The following is a 20,354-nucleotide window of genomic DNA, read 5'->3' as shown; positions in this document are numbered from 1 at the left end:
AATTTCTTCTTTTTTCTGTTAATGGGCAATGCAACACAGGTGATCGCTGCTCTACGAGCATACATAGATGCCCTGTAAGACAACTGGTACATCATTTGCAATATAACCAAAACTATGGCAGCTGTCTTTTGATGACAATCATAGTAAGAGTCTTGTCCGACCCCTTCTCCAAAGACCTAAAAACTTCGTGTGGGGCCGTGGCCCCCTCGGCCCACATCTTGCGCACACCACTGTAGACTAGGTCGGCTCTCTGGGACACAAGCATCTCTAGCACAGGATCTAGCTACCTTGATACAGTAATCCCCCGAAACCTCCCAATCAATGGGGCACGACTTCATTCTCAGCGGACACGAATTCGCTGATAACTATTACGAAGACGATAAACTATATTCTACGTATAGGGTGACATCCAGCCTCGCTGTGACGCTTTCGCGGTGAAGGGGACCTTTTTCAGCATCTGCAACTGACTTGAGTGTCAACGCCATGTTTGAAGCACTTAACTGGCCCTGAACCCTCGTATGCTGCCCGTAGCACCAAGACTTGCCGAACAACTGCCCTGTTTATGCATGTAGCTTGTAATGCTTCGATATTCAACTATTAAAAACGGAATTCGCAAGCAATACCACTGCGCTCGGGGTCAATTTAGTCCCATGTTAACTGGACAATCCCCGCTTGAAATTATTGATTTATTATGAGGTTTCAGGCACCGACACTGCACAGGCGATGAAGCGCGCCGTAGTTCAGGCCTCATGAGTAATTTTGACCTCCTGGGGATCTTTAACGTGCACCAGAATATTGAACACCCAGGAGTTTTCGCTTTTCCCCTCCATCCTGCTTGAAATTATGGTACCTGTCTTTGCTCTACGCAAGCCCCAAATATTCGTAGTAATTATTCAGCTCTAATTATTTGGGCTGAGATTTCGTAAGATGTGTTACATTCTGTAGTAACGGCTCGTAACGTGTAATGAAACTACCTTGCGAGTAGGGCGCATGGTTGGCCGCCATTTGACCCGATTTCGGCGCCCATTAACGATCCTCAGCCTGCCTCATCCCCCTAGCGAAGCCTCGGAGCGTAAATCCTTAAAAACAAATGTTCCCCGCATGCTAATTGTGATTTCTCAATTGTGAACCGGACCTAATTGACGTACTTATACCCTTGCCACTTGAAAGAAAGAATTTATAAGCTAAGTGAAGGGAACTTGAACGTGGTTCCTATGCGTCCGAGGTTTTTCCCTTGTCAATTTAAGAAGCGAATTTAGGCGTCGGCTCTGAAGCAAACTTTTTGTCAAAATGGCATTATTTAGCTGCCGAGTGATTCTCATATCTATATTTTTATAAGCAAAATACAAGCGCCGGCAGCACGTAACATTCACATCACATGTTACTGACGCTCGTACTTCTGACAGCCAGAAAAAGACTGGAGGCCTAGAACAGCAGGTATTGACTACATAAAGCTTTCCTAGCCGCAATATGATGAAATTAGGACAGTTGGCACTGCATAGTAGTCGTGCTTCTGAATTCGGCCAACGTTTAAGGTGATCATCATTCCTCTTAAGGTTGATTGTTCGACTCAAGCGTTACCATAGGACCAGTCAATAATCCCCATCAACCAAGGTATCAAGTTTTCTGGATGCACCTTCCAGTGTTTTCTTGTGATAGAAGCAAGGAAGGTAACGGCTCACTAAGCTCATCAGATACATTATTGGGCAGGTAACTGTAAACTTGTGACAACTTGGGCTCCAATGTAGCGCAATGATAACTATTACCTACAAAGTGACTGAACATGTTGCGAACATTGAACTGCTGCGTTAAAAAGTTGACGCACGAAGTACTATCTTTTAAACGTGCCAGCCGGAGTAGAACACTTCTGCAAGCAGCAGAAAAAAAAACATAAGCGCAAAGCAACATGCCTTAATATAGCCACTCAATGCCTCTTTGAGAAACTCACTTACGCATCGACTGACAAACACAAACAAACACGGACACAGACGCGCACTTATCACGTCATCACGCCCCCCGCGAAAGAGACAAATGTTCCCAAGCGACCCCCGAAGGGGCCACGTACACCTCGCCAGCGAGCAACGACCTACCTTCGCGTTTGCGGGTTCCGTAAGCACGGGGCGCGTGACCCTTGCAACCTCCCCCCTCGCGACCACCAGCAACCGCCAGCAACCGGTTTGGCATCACATCAACCGCGGGTGGCGCCGTTGGTCAAGAGTTTCGCCCTTTAAAGAGAGAGACCCCATCTTCGCGGGACGACTCACCAGACACGGCTGGCGCAAGCAGCACATCCGAGACGGCGAACCAGCAGCAGGCGAAGCAGGCCGCGCCCGCCAGCAGAGCGACGACCTGCGCCAGGGCCGACCATCCTCCCGAGCGGAAGGTGGACGAAGCGCCGAACATGGGCAGCTCATGAGGCGGCGAACCTAGGGCCGCTGGCTCCCAAGCTCTGCGGAGAGGACGCAGTGACGGCGACTGCGGTCGAGATCGTCGGTCGGTCCGCTATGACGGCCGGACTCCTCCTTGGGTCACGCGCCCTCCTGGCCGTTGCCTGCTTCGCGCGAAGCAAGGGCAGAGAGAAAGAGGGGGGCCAGTGCATCGACCGGCTTGGCGCTCCTCTCTGTGTATTTTCGGGTCAGGCCACCCGCTTCGGCTGGCTGCCTGGCTGGCTGGACGGGCCGCTGCTTGAGACGCTGCTCCGGGAGGGACGAGCTGTCCGTTTGTCCACCTAGGGAGGGGGAGCGAGCGAAACGTCGGCTCTCCTCGCCCTCCTCGCCGATTACGCGCGCGGGTCGTCACCGTCGTTTGCCGCCGCTGAACCGATGACGAGCGCCTCGCAGGCGACACCGGAAGCGTGTGCTCGTTGGCCCCGAACTCCTTGAGCGCTCAATGAGGAAACCCTTTACGAGGGGAAGAATGGGGCCACGGTGCCCAGAGGAGAGCGGTGAAAATTCTGCCCCGTGCTGTTGATGAGTACAAAGAATGTGCGTCCCCATCTAGCTCGCTGTGAGTTGGGAAACTTCCCATATTTTCTGTGTGTGCTTTTTTGTATTAAGAGCAATGAATTCCTGGTCGTGAGGTAATTCCACATCACCCGGGTAATTTAATAGTGGGCAGGTCACCTGGTACCGTAAAAAAATCATTTTCTTTCCACTGCTTCAAGTTGTCCTCGGCCCCTATTTTAGGAAAGCTTACCACGCTGCCCCTGCAATCTTTAAACTAAGAAACGCAAGCACTAGTCTCAAAATGCGTGGTTGGATTTGTCTTAACCGAGCCATTTTCATGCCTACTAATCGTGTTTCAGCTCTGTTACGTCTAGAACCAATGCTTTTCGTTAGTCGTAATAACAGTTTTAGCATTCGCGGCCCTTTCATATGGCACAAAACACCAGAGTACACGTTCGCGAAAACAACATCAGATATACAGCTTTAGTAAGAATGCTCTTAATAATGTGTAAAAAAAAGCAATTGACTACTTTAAAAAATGGTGTAAATAAATTAGAAATAATGCATTAGAATTACTCACCGCCTAATACAACTTTGTTTTATCTTTTCTTCTCACTAGCCAGTTTTTGCATTTACAGAACACTTGCCCTCTGCCTTAGACGTGGTCACTTGAGTGCAACGGCTGATTTCCTTTACTGCTGCGAATGCAGCTATTTTTCAAGTTATCTGATGACATTCCTGTTTTTATCAGTAGAGTCAGTTGCTTCCGCCATTACCAGGCATGAAGCTGCCATGTCCTCCTCGATAGCACGTTTTTCCTGGTTTTTGTTCTCATGGTCTTCACTCCTCCCTTCGTTTCTTGTAACCCCAATTCATTTCAGTCACCCACCTGGGATTGCACGCGCATTGCACAGGCCTTCCAACGTCTCGCGGATGCTGTTGGCCCAAAACCGATCCCTCCTTTCTACTTGCAGATCCGCTTCACCATCCTCATTTCAGCTGTTTTCGTCCACTGGCTGTAACACTTCTTCAAGGCAAATGTTCCCGTTGCGTGCAGCATCGCTGGTCTTGTCACTGTCCTGTGAAATTGTTAAGCATCACTCCAATACGTGTAAAACTACTCTCAATGAATCCTTTATAAATGTTTATAAACCAGACAGTCGGTGGGAGCAGTGCCTCTTCTCGGAAAATTTAGATGCTGTGTCAAAGATTATTTTCGTCTGGATTGAGACTGTGTTCCTCAAAAGAAATCACGTTCTACGACCCATACAACTACGTAGACATTTGCGAACATAACTTTACCTGGCTTTTAGATGCCATTTTCGAGTCATAAAATATTTGATCGAAATCGATTACCCTGACCTCCTCCGGTAGTGAAGTAGCCAAGCTGGTAGTGTTTGCGGCCCGAAGTTGTGGGTCTTAAAAAAAGGCATGACTTTCCGTTTCAATTTCAAGTTCCATTTTAAGAGCTTCCTTGCCCCTATTAATTTCTATGTAGATCTTTTCTTATCAAAAATGATGAAGCACGGTATAGCAGTTCCATATCGTGATACACTATTTGTGTAGTCAGAGTAAAGGGAAATAATTCCCAAGGCCGCGGTACCTGCTTTCACACTCTGTATATTTTCTGTGCCATAGTACAACTGATGCGACCGCAATTCGCATATTCGAATTGTCAGTGCTATAATCTACAGATATATTCCAACTTGTTTTCATAGCTAGTTACCATACCACTTTGAGGAACCGCGACTTAAATTGCTCAAGCATCCGCAGTCCAGCTAATTTAAATATAGCCTTTCGCGTTAAGAGTACTTTATTTATTTATTTATTATTTTATTTATTTATTTATTTATTTATTGTTTTATTTATTTATTTATTTATATTTAATTTATTTTATTACCCTTGGAGGAATCGGCATTCGAGAGGCGAATATAAACAATCACTAAATAAAGAAAAACCCTGCAAACGTAAAAAAAAAGAACTACAACATCGCTGCAAAAAATTTAGAGAACACAGATCCAAAAAAAGATTGGCGGTGAGATGTTTGAGTGGCGCCCCCTGGCTCTGACGTCAGCTTAGGGACTCGTGCCGCTGTCGTCTGCTACACTCCGCTTGTGAGGGGCAGCAGTGCCTGTACTAGAAATCGCCCGCTTTCATTTTTAGTGCATTAAAAAGCGTACTTCTAGTAATTCAGTTATTTTCCCCAAACTTCTGACACATCTAAATAATTTCAAGCTGTATCTCCCACAAGTTTGCAACGCACGAGGAGGTAGAGAACAACTTCCTTCAGAACATCGGTCAGAAGATCGTGTGTAGCTCGCCCTTTCTAGCTTATTCGCGAGGATAAGCGCTCAGAGCTCCTCGAAAAGTATTAGAAATGCATAAGCTTCCCTGCAGTATTTTTAGATGTTCTTATGAAGACGCAAGTCTAATGCTACGTACCAAGCAACGGGCCCCTACACGTGCTGCGTGCATCGCACAGCAGGAAATAAAGCAGCTGTCTTCTATTTCTTTCGTTGTAGTTGACTTGTATCAGATGAATGTTTTTTTTTTCTTTCTGTGCCCAACGCACTAATTTTTCTGCACCATCACAGACGTCTTATTAGGAGGTTTGGGGATGTTTGGGAGGCTCACAAAGATATAGTGTGGATATGTTCTTCAGGTTGCATGGCATACAATTCCTTCTTCACAAATTGGCTTTCGTTACGGCTGCGTGCAAGAAGGTGCATATCCGCAGCGTGCGTTGTTTATTCACATGCAAATACAATGAGAATGTTTGTGCTACGCCACTGCGATTGCGCCCAAGACAACGTTGTCCGGAGTACTCGAAGGCGGCTTTTGTGCTCCGAATTTCAATAGCAACCATTGTCATCATAGCGACCTGACTCTCAACCCGAACAATGATAACATGATTACGGTGTTGAAGGCATAATATACTCGCTAACTAACGCAATAAATAGTATACGTGCAGATATTACAATAATCGAAACTGATGAATATTTCCAAGCACCTTTTTATTGGTTTCCAATCCTTCGAGGCGCAAAGAACAAATCCTATTCTATTCAGGATGGCGTTCAATGAATTGAAGAAAATTACTGTTACTCTCTTGTCTTGGACTGAGGACCCGGCCCACTAACCAGCTCGATTTCATTGTTAAATAAAGTTTTCTTCTCCTCCTCCCACTCCTCCTCCTCTTCAGTGCAGTTTTCCTATAACGCATATCCGAATATTGGGAGGATATAGCTGTGGGAAATGTAACGAAACGTCCCTCCAGGTCTGGACAAATATATTGTTACTTTATCTTTACCGTAGACGTGACTCGTTTTGCTCAATAAACCTTCATACTGGTTAGAAGCCTGGTATAAAACCAGCCTATACACACAGTGGGTTATTTGGAACTCAGCTGACAGGTATTGCAGCCCATAGTGCATGTCGGCATACTGTCATGCCATGACAACGTAAAGTGATGTGATATAATACTTTGGAGCGTTCGGCAAGGGTGCAAAAACTGTTTTACCTTGCATATGATTACCGGGAATCGTAATGCCTTCTGTCGAAGCCGACAGCCCTGAAGGCTTACAATTTGTTTTGGTCTTGTATTTTCGCTGTTGTCGCTTACTAGCAGCTGGCTATTCCTTTTGGTCGAAAGATTACTTAATACAGACGCTGACACCTAGCTCCGAATCTTCACGCTCCGCAAAGGACCGGCTTCGCAAGGAATGGGGCGATGCCGGCAATGTGTCTTCCGTAGCAGTACCGAAAACAATACTTTAACTCACATCTTGAGCTAGTGTATGTGATCTTAAGCCTATTATTATGACAAAAAGTTACGCACACGCAAATGCTGGCGCGCGCAAGCATCACACGTCGACCGAGCGCTAAGAAACAGCAGGGAGAGCGAGCCTGAGTGAAGCAGACGACAAATGCGAGAATCCCTAAGCTGACGTCACGGAGGCGCGCTTCGCAGCGCCGCCCGTGTTCGCGCTCACCGCCAATAGGACCAAACAGAGCAATGGCTAGATTACGCAACGTTGGCCATAGCATTTCTGAATAGTAATGATACACAATGCTTGGTATTGGCGCTGGAATGTCATTATTCTAACGGTGTGCCCGGAATAGCTGACTGTACAAAGCATGCGTTCAGCATGGTGCTACTCCAGACTTGCGGCTACGGTATGGACGAGATGAAACATATAAAGGAGCTAAAAAAAGTTACTCACGCTAGTATGGCGTACAAAACATTTTCTGAAATTGTTTCAATTGATCTTCCGGGGTTTTAGGAGATTGTGGAATGAAGATGTGAAGATGTGAAGATGTGATTGTGAAGATGAACAGGCATTTTCTAATTTAGACTGAATTACTATTTTTTACTCTTGTAGCAGGTAGGACAAGGTGCCACAGAAAATGCCGCCAGTGTTAACCAAAGATTAGCGTTATTAATAACGTGTTCGTTAGAAACCAATAAAGTCGGATTTCTTGCGGTGATAACACCAATATATCTATATCACGACACCAAATGTAAAGCTATGCTTTCACTCTAGGAAACCCGCAATATCATATTTTTAAATAGGTGCTGAACTTACATTTAATAATATTCAGTTCTATCCGCTACTTCGACACACAGCAGATAAATCGTAGAGGTCAAGCTGCACAGTACATAGCTCATAATCACTACTATTCTGTAGAACATTCTGCAGTCGTTCACAATCCAATTGATCTTGAACATTCTAAAAATCGTTAATATACCAAATCACTAACATACAGTAATTCCTCATTATAACGAAATCGCTTTACTCTAAATATCGCTTTATTCGAAATTCGTCTGGTCCCAACCCAAACGCATGCATTTTAGTCCGCATTACTCAAAGCGCACGAAGAGCTGGACCCACTTGCAGCGAAGTGGCGAGCGGAGGCGTCACTGAGTAGCGGCGACGCCGCGACGAGTCAGACGGTCAATACGGCGGATTCACAAGCCGGTGTTTCCCCTGCGATTTTTTCGAGCCGGTCATGCTCGATTCGCGCCATCCGACTTAAGGCAAACGGTCCAAATGCGTGGTAGGGTGATTGAATCTTGTTCCTAGGCATTCGTCGATGGAATCGACGCGACGGTGCGCGAGCACTGATGCTCCAAGTGTAGAATTTGAAGTGTTGTCGAAAGCGGCGCACTAAAACACTCGTCTTGCAGTCTTCACGGCTGCACACCTCAAGAAAAAATTGCCCAGTAATCATGCAAAGTCCCTAGTGCAAAAGCGGTCAGTTTTCATGATTGCGCTGTGTACCCAAAATGAGCGTTTAACTGTTTTTTGAGCCCACCAAACACAACCTCCGATTCGAGCCGCGAAATGTGCGACGCTTTCCAGGGCGAAACTCTCGTAGCATTGCGTGACGCTCCCGACAACTCCCCCCCCCCCCCCCCTCCCTCCCAAAAGTGGCCACTGCCTTCCCCTCCTCATTCGCTCTGCAGTCTGCGAGGCGCCTGGACGCCAGTCACTGCTTGGTCAAATTGGAGAGGGAGTTGCTCGCGCCCATCAACAACATGAAACAGCTGAAGCTCACTGCCTTTGTTGCTCCGGAATAAAGTTTTGCTTCACTGAATATATTTTGTTTCGATTCCTCGCAATTGTGGCGCAATTAAAGCTCAAGTGCTTTAGTTTTCTCCAGTGGTCGCTTATATCGACATGCCGCTTATAACAAAATGTTTCGCCATCCCGCTGACTTCGTCGTGATTACGAGGGATTACTGTATCTCAGGAAACGCGGAGAGCTGAGAATGGAGCCTTGTGACTACCTTAGTGGACACTGCAATAACTCGAAATTTCGGTTTCCAACCAAGAGAAACTGAGAATGGTTAGTTGGGGAAACCTGAAGCCGTAAAAGAAGCGTTAACTAAATGATAAGATCCCATACCGTACGCCATACCAGCGAATGGCGTACCTCCTGGAACACGTTAGAACAGTTTACAGACATCTAATCACCGAAGGCAGAACAATGGCACAAAGCTTATCCAGTGATAGTCGCGATTGTATATCGCGGGGGTTACTTTTACGAAATCCAAGCTGTGATTGTGTGAAAATAAATTCGTCGCATTAAACCTACCGCGATCTTAAAACCAAATGTGTTGCCTGCACTGACGTTAATGCAGCTGTCATGTTGGTTAACCACGTGCACAGCTAAACGGTGTGAAAGCCGGTATTACAATAAAGCTGTATACCTCTACAACTCAACGGTTTCATCTCTGTGATCAAAAACGCCTAGGCGTCTAGGCCTAAGAAGCCCAGCGCGTGCGTCAGGCTAAGCAGGTATACAGCATAGAGCTAACAATTCGTTTAAGGGAGCCAAAGAAACAAGCGCCGAAGCCCTATTATGGGTGATGAGACACCTGTGAACGCTAGTACTTCCTCACCATGCGTTCCTGGTAAAGGTTATGTTTGCAGATTATCTTTGAAGGATGTACAGGATTACTGCCACTAAATGAAGCAGTTCTTGCCGAAAACGCCGAGCGCACGCGTCACGTTAGGCAGGACCCAGCGTTTGCCGCCAGAGAAGCCGAGCGTGGCCTCAGTAAATAAGGTATAAGAGTACGGCCACTGATGCACGCCATAGAGTTTCTTACACTATACACTAGAGAGGAATCTGGCGCTAGCGTCTATTCGGCTCATATCAAGGCCGTCTGTGTCGTCATGGACCGCCGTTAGGTCATACGCTCACCTAAATCTCATCATTGGCTTGGATTGAAACGTTTTAGTGACCACAAACCTAAACAAAGTTCTACAAAAACGCGAAAAATAGTGTGCAATTATGTAGGTAGAAAATAAAACAGGCTGTTTTAAAACTAAGAAAACAGGAGGTAAAGCGTATTTCTGCCGGAACGTTTGTTCCTACTATATCGCAGGCCAAGGTGGTAGTCACGAACAGTGTAAATATTCCGGGGAAAATTCATTAGAGACGCTTATCTTAATAACTTTATTTATATTTCGAATAATAAGTTATTTGAAGAGTTTGGAAAGTTTTTGCAGCGGGCCTATGTAAACGCCACTTTCATGGTGAACCGGTGCACCGACCGTCAGCTGCAATTTAACAAGAAAAAAGAAAACGTGGCGTTAAACAGTCGTGGACGATGACAAGATTGGACGGATTCAGGCACCCGTATCTGTCGTATCTCGTCTTCGTCGAAATACGTTTTGTTTCTTCTTTTCGTCGGCTACAAATTTCGCTGCGGCATATTACCCGCTCAGACATACGTCCTTCGACTGCGGCCTGACCAACGTCAGGCGCGGTCACGCACTGCCTGCTGTTTCACCGAACACGGCTACCACAGAACAGGAAGGATTTCGGCTTCCTCGTAGCTCGCAGACGTGTTAATGCATAGTGAAGAAAGCAAATCCCCAAAACCGCGTAAGAGTTCAGTTGTCATGCCAAGCACAAGCCAAAAAAAAAGGGGGTCTTCCCATAAACCCCCACGACGACATGGATTACCAGGCGCAGTTTCCTCTGTAGTATACTTACTAAGAAACTCTATGATGCACGCAAGTCAGCAACAGCGGCCATTTTGGCGTTTATCAATTTTGCGAGATTGCCGCATCGACGACCTCGCCGTGGACTTCGACCGGGTCACCCGTCAACAACACTGCGAAGATACAGCAAAACGGCATCTTTGGACCCGCGTCTGCTGCTGAAATACTGTTACGCGCGTTATCTCCGATTCGCATTCGGAACGACGCCAGTCACGCACAGCAGAGCAGGGAGGACAAGCTAAGCGTATACTAAAACAGATAAACAACAAAATGGCGGGAACATGAACCGTCGCAGTGTAAACAAACGTGACGTAATGCGAACCGACGAATGATCATGACGGCAGCACGGAACAATAGGAGAAACGAGTGCCTGTACTCGGTGCCCTTATATCTAGTGACACTAGCCGAGCGGTAACGAAAAGCCCGCCGAGACGACGAGAAACACCTTATGCCCTCTTCCATCAGCATTTGTAGGGGTTTACAACAGCTTTGCTGGACAAACACTATCGCTGGGCGGGATGGCGACCAATTTGTTGCGCTTACCTCGAGCAGCGTTGAGAAAGATGACAGCAGTACTCCCGAAAGGGTGGTTGTGACGTCATGTGCAAGCTAGTTATTTTGCACAAAAGGCTCGCGAGTAAGATGGTTCAATATTTTATTAGTAAATTTTCGTTCCTAGTTTTATGTAACGGGGACACCTTCCGGACCTTCCACTCAGCAGATAAGGAGCTGTGGTCAAGTAAGTGCTGAAAATATTTTGGTAAGTTTATGGATTAACAGGCACAAGTTCTGCTAAGAGTTTGAGACTGGGGGCATCGCAACCAGGATTAAAAGACAGTTTTAGGTTTGACTGCTCTGGGTACAACACTTGGTTCAATGATTATCGGATCATACCGCGGTAGGAAACTAAGCAAGCACGAAATGAACAAACACTTCCAAATAGAGTAAAATCTTGCACAGAAGTGTCGTCGAGAGCACTAAAACATTCCTCCAAAACAATCGCCGTACTGTCATTGTCAGTAAAGTTAATGATTTTGTTCTCGCAGCTCTTGTGAAACGTTCCGTAAATACAAAAGTGTGGGAATAAAAACTTTTTGTTTTGCCGACACACCTCAATAAAACAAACGGTGATATGTGCCCGCAACACATGATAGTACAGTACGCTATTACGTTAGAACATTTTGACACCGGCTTAATCTCTGTACGGCCACCAGAAACGCCAAATCATGGTCCGTAAGAATTCCATATATATCGATTATATAGAAAACACACGGAAACAAATTGTGACGTATTTCGCGATTTAATTAAATCAGGAACTCGCAAACACTGTCAAACGTTTCTATTCTGACAAATGATTTGTTTTTGTTTTTGGAAATATTTTCTACATTAGTTACGCCAGAGCGCACCATAATCCGTATGAATTCTGTATTATTGTAATTCCTTGTATACGGAATGTTTCGCTTGGGAGGGAATAATGATGCGCCGTTTATTATTTTCAGTAATTAGTATGGGAGTGGAAAGTAGGTGAGTCATTTTCTCTAGGAAATTTTAAAGCAGCTGCACATTTCATTGGCCTGTTTCAGACGGTTCAACGAGCAGCAGTGCGACATTCCAACGGTATAGTTGTTCTGAATTTGTTGGTTTGAAATACGCTTAACGTTGTCCGTGTATACCTAAACACACTACGGATTAGGCAGCAGAACGAAGTGTGCGGGTTTGTAAGTGTGACAGTTTTTTCATCAATAAACCCCCGTTTGTCCGCTTCAGCCATCATTTTTTTTTCTACAAATAGAGTGCCCTTCCACCCTGTGAAGAAGGACGACAAGCAAAGCTGTGGTGCCGAGCCTCAACGTGAGCGGCAATATGCTTTGACCGGGCCGTAGTTCAAGGGGCTCACGAAGCAAACCACGTTTGTTCGCAATTTACGATTGAGTATACTTCCAGGATTAATTACTTGAAAGAAACTTCGACAAACTATACCTTTAATCCAGTGGACAAACATGGCGCTGTTTGTTTTCCTCCCGAGGAGGAGGAGGAAAAAATTCCCCCGCATTTCCCCGAGGGGGAGAATGTGAAAGTGCGAATGCACGGTTGTCGGCCCGCTTGCGGCGCTAGCGCTCGGCCCCCGCAGCCCACCGCCTCACCGCCTTCTCTTCCATCTCTTCCATCGGGTTTGTAGTATCACGTGTACACCACGCAGTTATCAAGCCGCAATAACGCCGCTGAGTCGCCAACGCACGCCGCTGACGACGTAGTTTGAATGCGTTAAAGATATAAGGCGCGTCACTAACGCTGATATCACGTCGCGTCCGTGGCTTGGTCGGTAGAGCGTCGCGCTGCGGCCGCAAAGTCCTCGGATCGAAACCTGGCGCCGGATGCTGTTTCTTTTTTAAATATAGAGGAGCACTGCGGACGCCGCCGCCGCCAGCGGTGGATGGTTTGGGGTCGCTTATAAAGTGAAAAACTTTATTCAAACGCAACATTAAGCGTCGAGAATGTCCCGGGCCAGGTTCACCAACGCCAACTGGTCCGAGAGCTGGTCCGAGGCTAGCCAAGTCCGCCACGTTGAAGGAGGTGGGTGGGGAAAATGTGGGGATTGAATTGCAATGGGGCAGGCGAAAATGCAGTGTTCTAAATTAGCGTATGGTTCGGGACAATTGGGACATGCTGGTGAGTGTCGGATGCGGTAGAGGAAGGAACGAGTAGGTGTAAGGATGGTATTTAACTGTACGCGTCGAAGAATGCGTAGTTGCGTGGTTGTTAGAGATTTGTCTGGAACAGGAAGTGTACGAAGAGTTTCTCTGATGTTCTTGTAGTGAAGCTTTATTTCTTGTTTGTAGTGGAGAGTAGTGTCCCACGTCGGTGAATAAGGCCAGGGAATCCCAGGCGCCCGGTGCAGAAGTTCGCGGGCGAGGTTATGCACAACCTCATTGCCTGGGATTCCAGCGTGACCAGGAATCCACCTCAGTGTGACAGTGTGGGGACGTAGCTTTGTTAAGGCTTTGCGTAGATCATACTGCAGTTCTTCAGGAATCCTACCCATGTGAATGGCGCGAATAGCTTGCATTGAATCAGTGTAAGAAGTTCATGTATTGACAGCTCGAATATTTGCAACTTCATCATAAACTTTGTAATTTTGAAAAGTAAACAAAACTCGGCGCAATGTTACCAGTCGGGTTAGCGGCTAATTGTCATATAATTTGTTTCGGTATACGTCTAATAAAACAAGAGTTAGAGCCAGCTCCTCTAATGATTCTTCCCCCCGAAGAGGGACGTGCTTCATCGTGCAACGCTCAATGTGGCGAAACCATCTTATGAAGACCAAGCTTACAGCGCTTCCATTTAGTCGGCTTCACCTTTAAACACACATGTATTGCTTAGAAGTCATTCATAGGGAGGAATATAAGCCGTCTTATACTAAACTATGAAGGCCCTACCACATTACTTTTATGGATTTTTTCATGTGTTGAAGGTGTGGCGCAGACTTTTGCGGTCCCGGGTATTTGAGTGGGCGCCACACTGTGGTGCTACGCTCGCGTGCGATTCTTGTGTACATCCAGTGATGTTCCGCACTACGGAGAAAAATTCCCACTTCGAGGTTCACAAATTTTATATTTGTAGCGTGTTTCCCCGCAGGTCTCTCAAGAATTCCCTGCAAAGTTACCTGCATTTCTTTTTTTTTTAACTGATTGCTTAGAGTGTGCTTGATTGATCTTTATGTGAATTCCTGTTCGGTTTCGTTTTCGGCGTTAGCCAGCGCAATCTACGTTTACTTTACGTAGCCTTTCAGAGAATCAACCGCTGAACAGCATTTGACTATGCATTTCACGTTTTGTACCATAGAGCATGCTTACTTGTCATAGTTAAGCTCTAAGTTGTAACTGCCCGTATAAATAAGTACAAGACATTGTTGGATAATGCAGGTAATTTTAGCTCAGCACCTGGACTGCCGGGGCCATCTCTTGCTGGCAGCACACGTACTAAAAATAACCCGAAATACCTTTTTGTGTATTGCGCAGGAATACATGCAAAGGAGCTTCAGCCCTTCAGCCGCCGCCGCTTATGCTTTACTAGCCTTATCATAAAGTATTCTTTCTCCTATGCTCCTGTATATTTGGTGAACTGTGTTGGAGGTGGTCTTGGGTGCTCGTGGCATGCGGGAACAGGACTGCAGCTATTTCAACACAAATCTGACGGGGTGTCATGAAACTTTTAAGCGAAAACTAAGTAATCAATGATGCGAGGTCCAGTTTACTGACGTCGCTAATTTTTAATTTTGTTACCCGACTACTACAATTCCGTGCATCTATTCAGGATCTTTTTTTCCCTTTTGGCCAAAATAATAGCCTGAAATTCCCGGAGAAAGGGAAAATTATCCCGCAGCGAACGTCACTGTGTTCATCGCTCTGTTGCCGGAGTCGATCTGTTGGATCCTAGCCATGGACAGCCTTGATGTAAAAAGAAATGCGCCCAGATAGGTTTTAATGACGTCGAAATTCGGGCAGGGTTATCTTTATTTAGAGGTAACATTCACATTACACCGAGGCCAAATATTGATGTCTCAGAAATCTTCTGGTGTACCCCGCACGGGGCACCTTGATTATTCATGGTGACGGTGAGCAGCGATACCGCGGACCCCGAGCTCCCTACATAAGTCGTGTCCAACCATGGCGAGGTGTTTAAAGGTGAAGGGTAGAATCCGTAAACGGTGGCCGTCGGAGCCTTGGTCAAGCTCCGGCCGATGGGCTCCCTGCCTGTCTACCAGGCAGGGAGCTCCGGGACCTCTTTGACTACCAGGGTAAGGTCAAAGAAGAAAGTACCCCAGTCTCCCTGCTTTTATACTATGCCCTATGGTATTTTCAACCCCCCCCCCCCAAACGTGATCGGTCCCTGAAAAGGGGCCGCACCGAAGTATCTTTTCCTTCATTGACATCTTTAACATTTCCTGAACCGGATAATTGTTCTCGATTTCTTGTGATGGAATCGCTCAATCCAGCCCAACCTCTTGTATCGCAGTCAGTCTTCTTGATCGCAAAATATCTTGATGCCATAATAGGAAAATCATATAAGTGCAAAAAACAAAGGTCTGGTGAACTCCTCATCGAAATAAATGACAAGCAGCAGTCCACGAAGCTTCTAGCTCAGACGAGACTAGCTGATCTAGACATCAGGGTTACACCCCATCGGAGCCTCAACAGCTCGCAGGGTGTGATATCCGAGACGGATCTCCTGAACGAAACGGATGCGGATCTCCTTGCCGGCTTGAAGGATCAAAGCGTCACTGCCGTGAGACGCATCACTATCCGCAGAGACGACAAGGAGATTCCCACCAAGCCCATTATCTTGACTTTTGACCGCGCAGTTCTTCCACAACACATAAATGCAGGTTTTATCCGTTGCTCCATCCGTCCCTACATCCCGAACCCGCGGCGCTGTTTTAAGTGCCAGCGGTTCGGGCACGGTACGAACTCTTGCCGTGGCCGAACGACGTGTGCGAAATGCGCGTCGCATCACCATCCGAGCGACAACTGTCCATCCGACACCCTCTCTTGTGTGAACTGCGGGGGGGGGGGGGGGGGGGGGGGGGCGCATGCAGCCTACTTCCGCAAGTGGAAAAAATTTCAAATTGAAAAAAAAGATAATCAACATCAAGGTAACTGAGAACATCACCTTCCCAGAGGCGCGGAAGAGGTTGGCCTCTTTCCCCCTGGGGACGTACGCCGACGCAGCTCGCCGGGGGTCGGAGCGGCGTCTGGTTTTCACAGGGACCCAGTTCAGTGAGTCTGACCTGGTCCCTCCCCGCCCCCCCCCCCCTCGGGTTGCCTCAGGCAGCCCAACCCGCCACCACGCCGCTTGCTGAGGCAGCAGCGGTTGTGGTGCCAACCTCTTCCGTTGGGACCGGTGCCACTCCCGCCGCTGCTTCCTCGTCCTCCAGTGCGTTGGAGGGTGTCGAGGGGATGGACATCGGGGGCCCCGCATCGGCTCCCACCGTCACCGCACCGCCCGTGCCACTTCTGGCGTCCCCGACGCCCGCGTCGGTGGCGGCTCAAACGAAGGGCTCCCGAAGGGGGACCAAGTCCGGGGGGGGGGGGGGCGGTTCGACGGGCACCCCCAGGACATCTGATGACGAAATGGACGTCGCGCCCTTCCTGCCTGCAACGCAGCGCCAGGAGCGGCCTCCGACGGCCAAGCCAGTAGAAAGGCCTAAAAAGCCTAATCCGAGATTAACAGCCCCGAAAGACGACACATGAACACACACGAACACACACACTCTAGTCATTCTTAAATTTAAATAATGGGAACAGAAAACATCATCCAATGCAACTGCAGAGGCCTCCTTAAAAATCTTGACGATGTGTATGAGGTTCTGCATGCCAGTCAGTCAAGTATCATGTGTCTCCAGGAAACCCACCTCAATTCTAAACACACAAATTTCTTAAATAGGTACATGGTATTCAGAAAGGACAGCGTTGGCTGCACCCACTCTTCAGGAGGTGTGGCCATTATCGCCCGGAAATTATTAACATGCCACACTCTCTCTTTAAACACTGTCCTCGAGGCTGTAGCGATCCGTACAATAATATTTAATAGGTTGATAACGGTATGCTCCATTTACATCTCTCCTGATTTTGCACTTCTGAGCTCTGATTTCGAGGCACTGGTTGACCAGCTGCCCGAACCATACATACTAACAGGCGACCTTAATGCGCACAACTCTCTTTGGGGCTCCTCCAGAACGGATGCCCGCGGTCGCCTGATAGAGAAATTCCTTACATCTTCAGGAGCATGCCTTTTCAACAATACACAGCCTACATACCATAACATAGGTCACAACACATACTCACATCTTGACCTGGCTATTGGTTCCGCAGTTCTCTTTCCATGTCTTGAGTGGGGTGTGGGCACAGACCCATATGGTAGTGAGCATTTCCCCACCTCATTAACGTATATAGGTATAGGCCCGAGTAGTCCATCTTCCCATAAAAGGTTTAATGAATCAAAAGCAAACTGGAGCACATTCACACAAACATCTCAACTACACCACACATCCATAAAACACCTACACGTGGAGGAAGCCGCCCAACTCATCACGGCGCACATCCTCGACGCCGCCGCAAAGTCCATTCCCAGGCCTCAAGTGGGTCCCGCACCCCAAGGAGGCCCTGGTGGAACGAGGACTACAGGCGGGCGCGAGAGGCCCAGAACAAGGCGTGGGGTGTCCTTCGCCGGTACCCCACGACAGATAACCTCATTTATTTCAAACGGTCAAAGGCTTTTGGGAAGCGAGTGCGTCGTGAGGCGAAAAAGGAGAGTTGGCGCACCTTCCTCACTTCCATCAACTCATACACTGACACACACAAAGTCTGGACACGAATACGAAAACTAAAAGGACAACAGACACACAGCCTGCCCCTGGTTAGTACAACAGGGGACACACTGGAAGACCAGGCTAGCACACTTGCACAACACTTCGAACACGTGTCCAGTTCAGCACACTACACAAACACTTTCATGAAACGCAAAACATCTGTAGAAAAGAAGTCCCTGCGTGATAACAACAAGTCGCACACTTCTTACAATTCTCCTTTTTCAATTCATGAGCTGAAGGTTGCTCTGAGCACATGTAGGCCTTCAGCTCCAGGTGCAGAAAAAATCACATACACCATGATACAACACCTACACCCAGACACTCTTGAAACACTCCTACATCTATACAACAACATATGGCTTTCGGGGCACATTCCTCGCTCTTGGAGGGAGGCCATAGTAGTGACTTTCCTGAAGGAAGGAAAGGACCCTTCTTCTCCCGCTAGCTATCGGCCCATCGCCCTCACAAGCTGCCTGTGAAAGCTCCTCGAGAAGATGATAAACAGGAGACTCGTGTACTTTCTTGAGTACAATGGTCTTCTCGAGAGCTGCTAGGCAGGCTTCAGGGCGGGGCGGTCCACCAACGACCAACTCGTCGCGCTCGAGTCCTATATAAAGCATGCTTTTTTCCACAAACACTATTGTATGACGGTATTCTTTGATCTGGAAAAAGCGTACGATACTGCGTGGCGGTATGGCATTCTAAGCGACCTCAAGTCCTTCGGCATGGCAGGTAACATTATGAACACACTTGCCAGCTACTTGTGTCAAAGAACCTTTCGTGTGCGAGTTGGAACTGCACTCTCTAGGGTTCATGCAGGAAAATGGAGTGCCGCAAGGTGGAGTTTTAAGTTGCACCCTTTTTATTGCGAAAATGAATTCCCTTAGGAAGGCATTGCCACCGTCGATTTCCTGCTCAATTTATGTAGACGACGTACAATTATCCTTTAAGACTTGTAACATGTCTGTTTGCGAGCGCCAAGTCCAGCTTGGTGTTAACAAGCTAGCTGGCTGGGCAGATAGCAACGGTTTTAAATTCAATCCAGGGAAGTGCACTTGTGTTTTGTTTTCCAAGAGGCGCGGCATCCGGCTGGTTGATTGATTGATTGTAGGGTTTAACGCGCCGACGCAACGCAGGCGATGAGGCGCGCCGTAGTGGAGGGCTCCGGATTAATTTTGACCACCTGGGGATCTTTAACGTGCGCCGAAATCTCGTACACACGGGCATTTTTGCTTTTCGCCTCCATCAGAAAAGCGGCCGCCGCGGCCGGGAATCGAACCCGCGACCTCGTGTTCAGCAGCGCAACGCCTTAGCCACTGAGCCACCGCGGCGGGTGCATCCGGCTGTATCCTGACATTCAACTCAATGGTGTCTCGATTCCTGTCAAAAAGGAACACAAGTTTTTAGGTATAATCTTTGACGAAAAGCTCACATTCATCCCACACATAAAAGAACTAAAACATAAATGCTTAAAAACAATGAATGTCCTGGAGGTTCTCTCGCACATTTCTTTTGGCGCTGGCAAACAACTTCTTTTACGGGTTTTTACCAGCTTGATAGGTTCACGATTGGACTATGGTAGCGTTGTTTATGGGTCAGCAAGTAAAACAACCCTCAAAATGCTGGACCCAGTGCTCCATCTCGGGCTCCGCCTGGCATGTGGCGCCTTCCGCACTAGCCCGCTCGAAAGTCTCTATGTGGAGTGCAACAAATGGAACCTATAACGTCAGCGAGCATACACAGATCTCCTTTATGCTTTTAAAATTTCATCCATGCCTCACCATCCTTTTAAATCAGTTTTTCATGATACGTCCAAGACTGAACTCCTTTTAAATCGACCATCGTTCTTTGCGCCCTTCTCTTTCAGAGTTAGAGAGGAAGCGTAAGAGCTTGCTGTCTCCTTTTTAGATACAATCCAAAGTTCTCTAAAGGATTTTATAGCACCATAGCATCTCCGCCCCGTATCATGCGACACATCTTTTACACATGTAGATAAAAACCGAGCTCCCACATGTGCAATTCTGCAGCATTTCTTGTATTTGCAGCACAAGTAAGAGTGTTCTGAATTTTATACGGACGCCTCTAGAACTGCCACTTCTGTGTCCTGCGCGGCGCATGGGCCCGGCCTTAATGTCACTAGAACTCTGAATAGTCATACTAGTATCTTTACGGCAGAGGCTTACGGTGTACTTCTTGTTGTCAATCATATACTTCAGAGCCACATCCCACAATTTATTATCTATATAGATTCCCTAAGTGTTCTGCGGGTACTGTCGTCAACATTGCCTTCGAAAAACCACGTTGTCAATCTGATCGTCAAGGGTAGTATGTCTGTGTATGTACGCAAATTTGAACTGGTTCTTTGCTGGGTTCCTGGCCACTGTGGTACAGCCGGGAACGAAGCAGCGGATCGAATGGCTGCTGCTGCTACACTCTTGAATACAGTAGACATAACCACATTACCCTACACCGACGTGAAACCACACATCAGAGAACTTCGCAAAACATGGCAAACACACTGGAGTGA

The 20,354-nt window shown here is 47.3% G+C and overlaps 1 protein-coding gene across 1 annotated transcript in view; it reads right to left on the bottom strand.

Moving 5' to 3' along the window:
- The window catches only part of LOC144137603 (pancreatic lipase-related protein 2-like), a 31,064-nt gene extending 28,302 nt beyond the window's left edge, over positions 1-2,762 (bottom strand). Inside the window, exon 1 of the mRNA XM_077669536.1 lies at positions 2,265-2,762. Within this exon, the coding sequence (XP_077525662.1) occupies positions 2,265-2,403 (139 nt within the window). The 5' untranslated portion in view covers positions 2,404-2,762. The remainder of the gene's footprint in view (positions 1-2,264) is intronic.
- Between the last annotated feature and the right edge of the window lie 17,592 nt (positions 2,763-20,354).

This window comes from Haemaphysalis longicornis, unplaced genomic scaffold (assembly GCF_048455015.1).
Source record: "Haemaphysalis longicornis isolate Haplotype H1 unplaced genomic scaffold, Haemaphysalis longicornis Haplotype H1 scaffold_41, whole genome shotgun sequence".
In the NCBI taxonomy this organism is placed as follows: domain Eukaryota; kingdom Metazoa; phylum Arthropoda; class Arachnida; order Ixodida; family Ixodidae; genus Haemaphysalis; species Haemaphysalis longicornis.
Note: the sequence above shows the minus strand (reverse complement) of the source record. Positions and strands in the feature narration are given on the sequence as shown.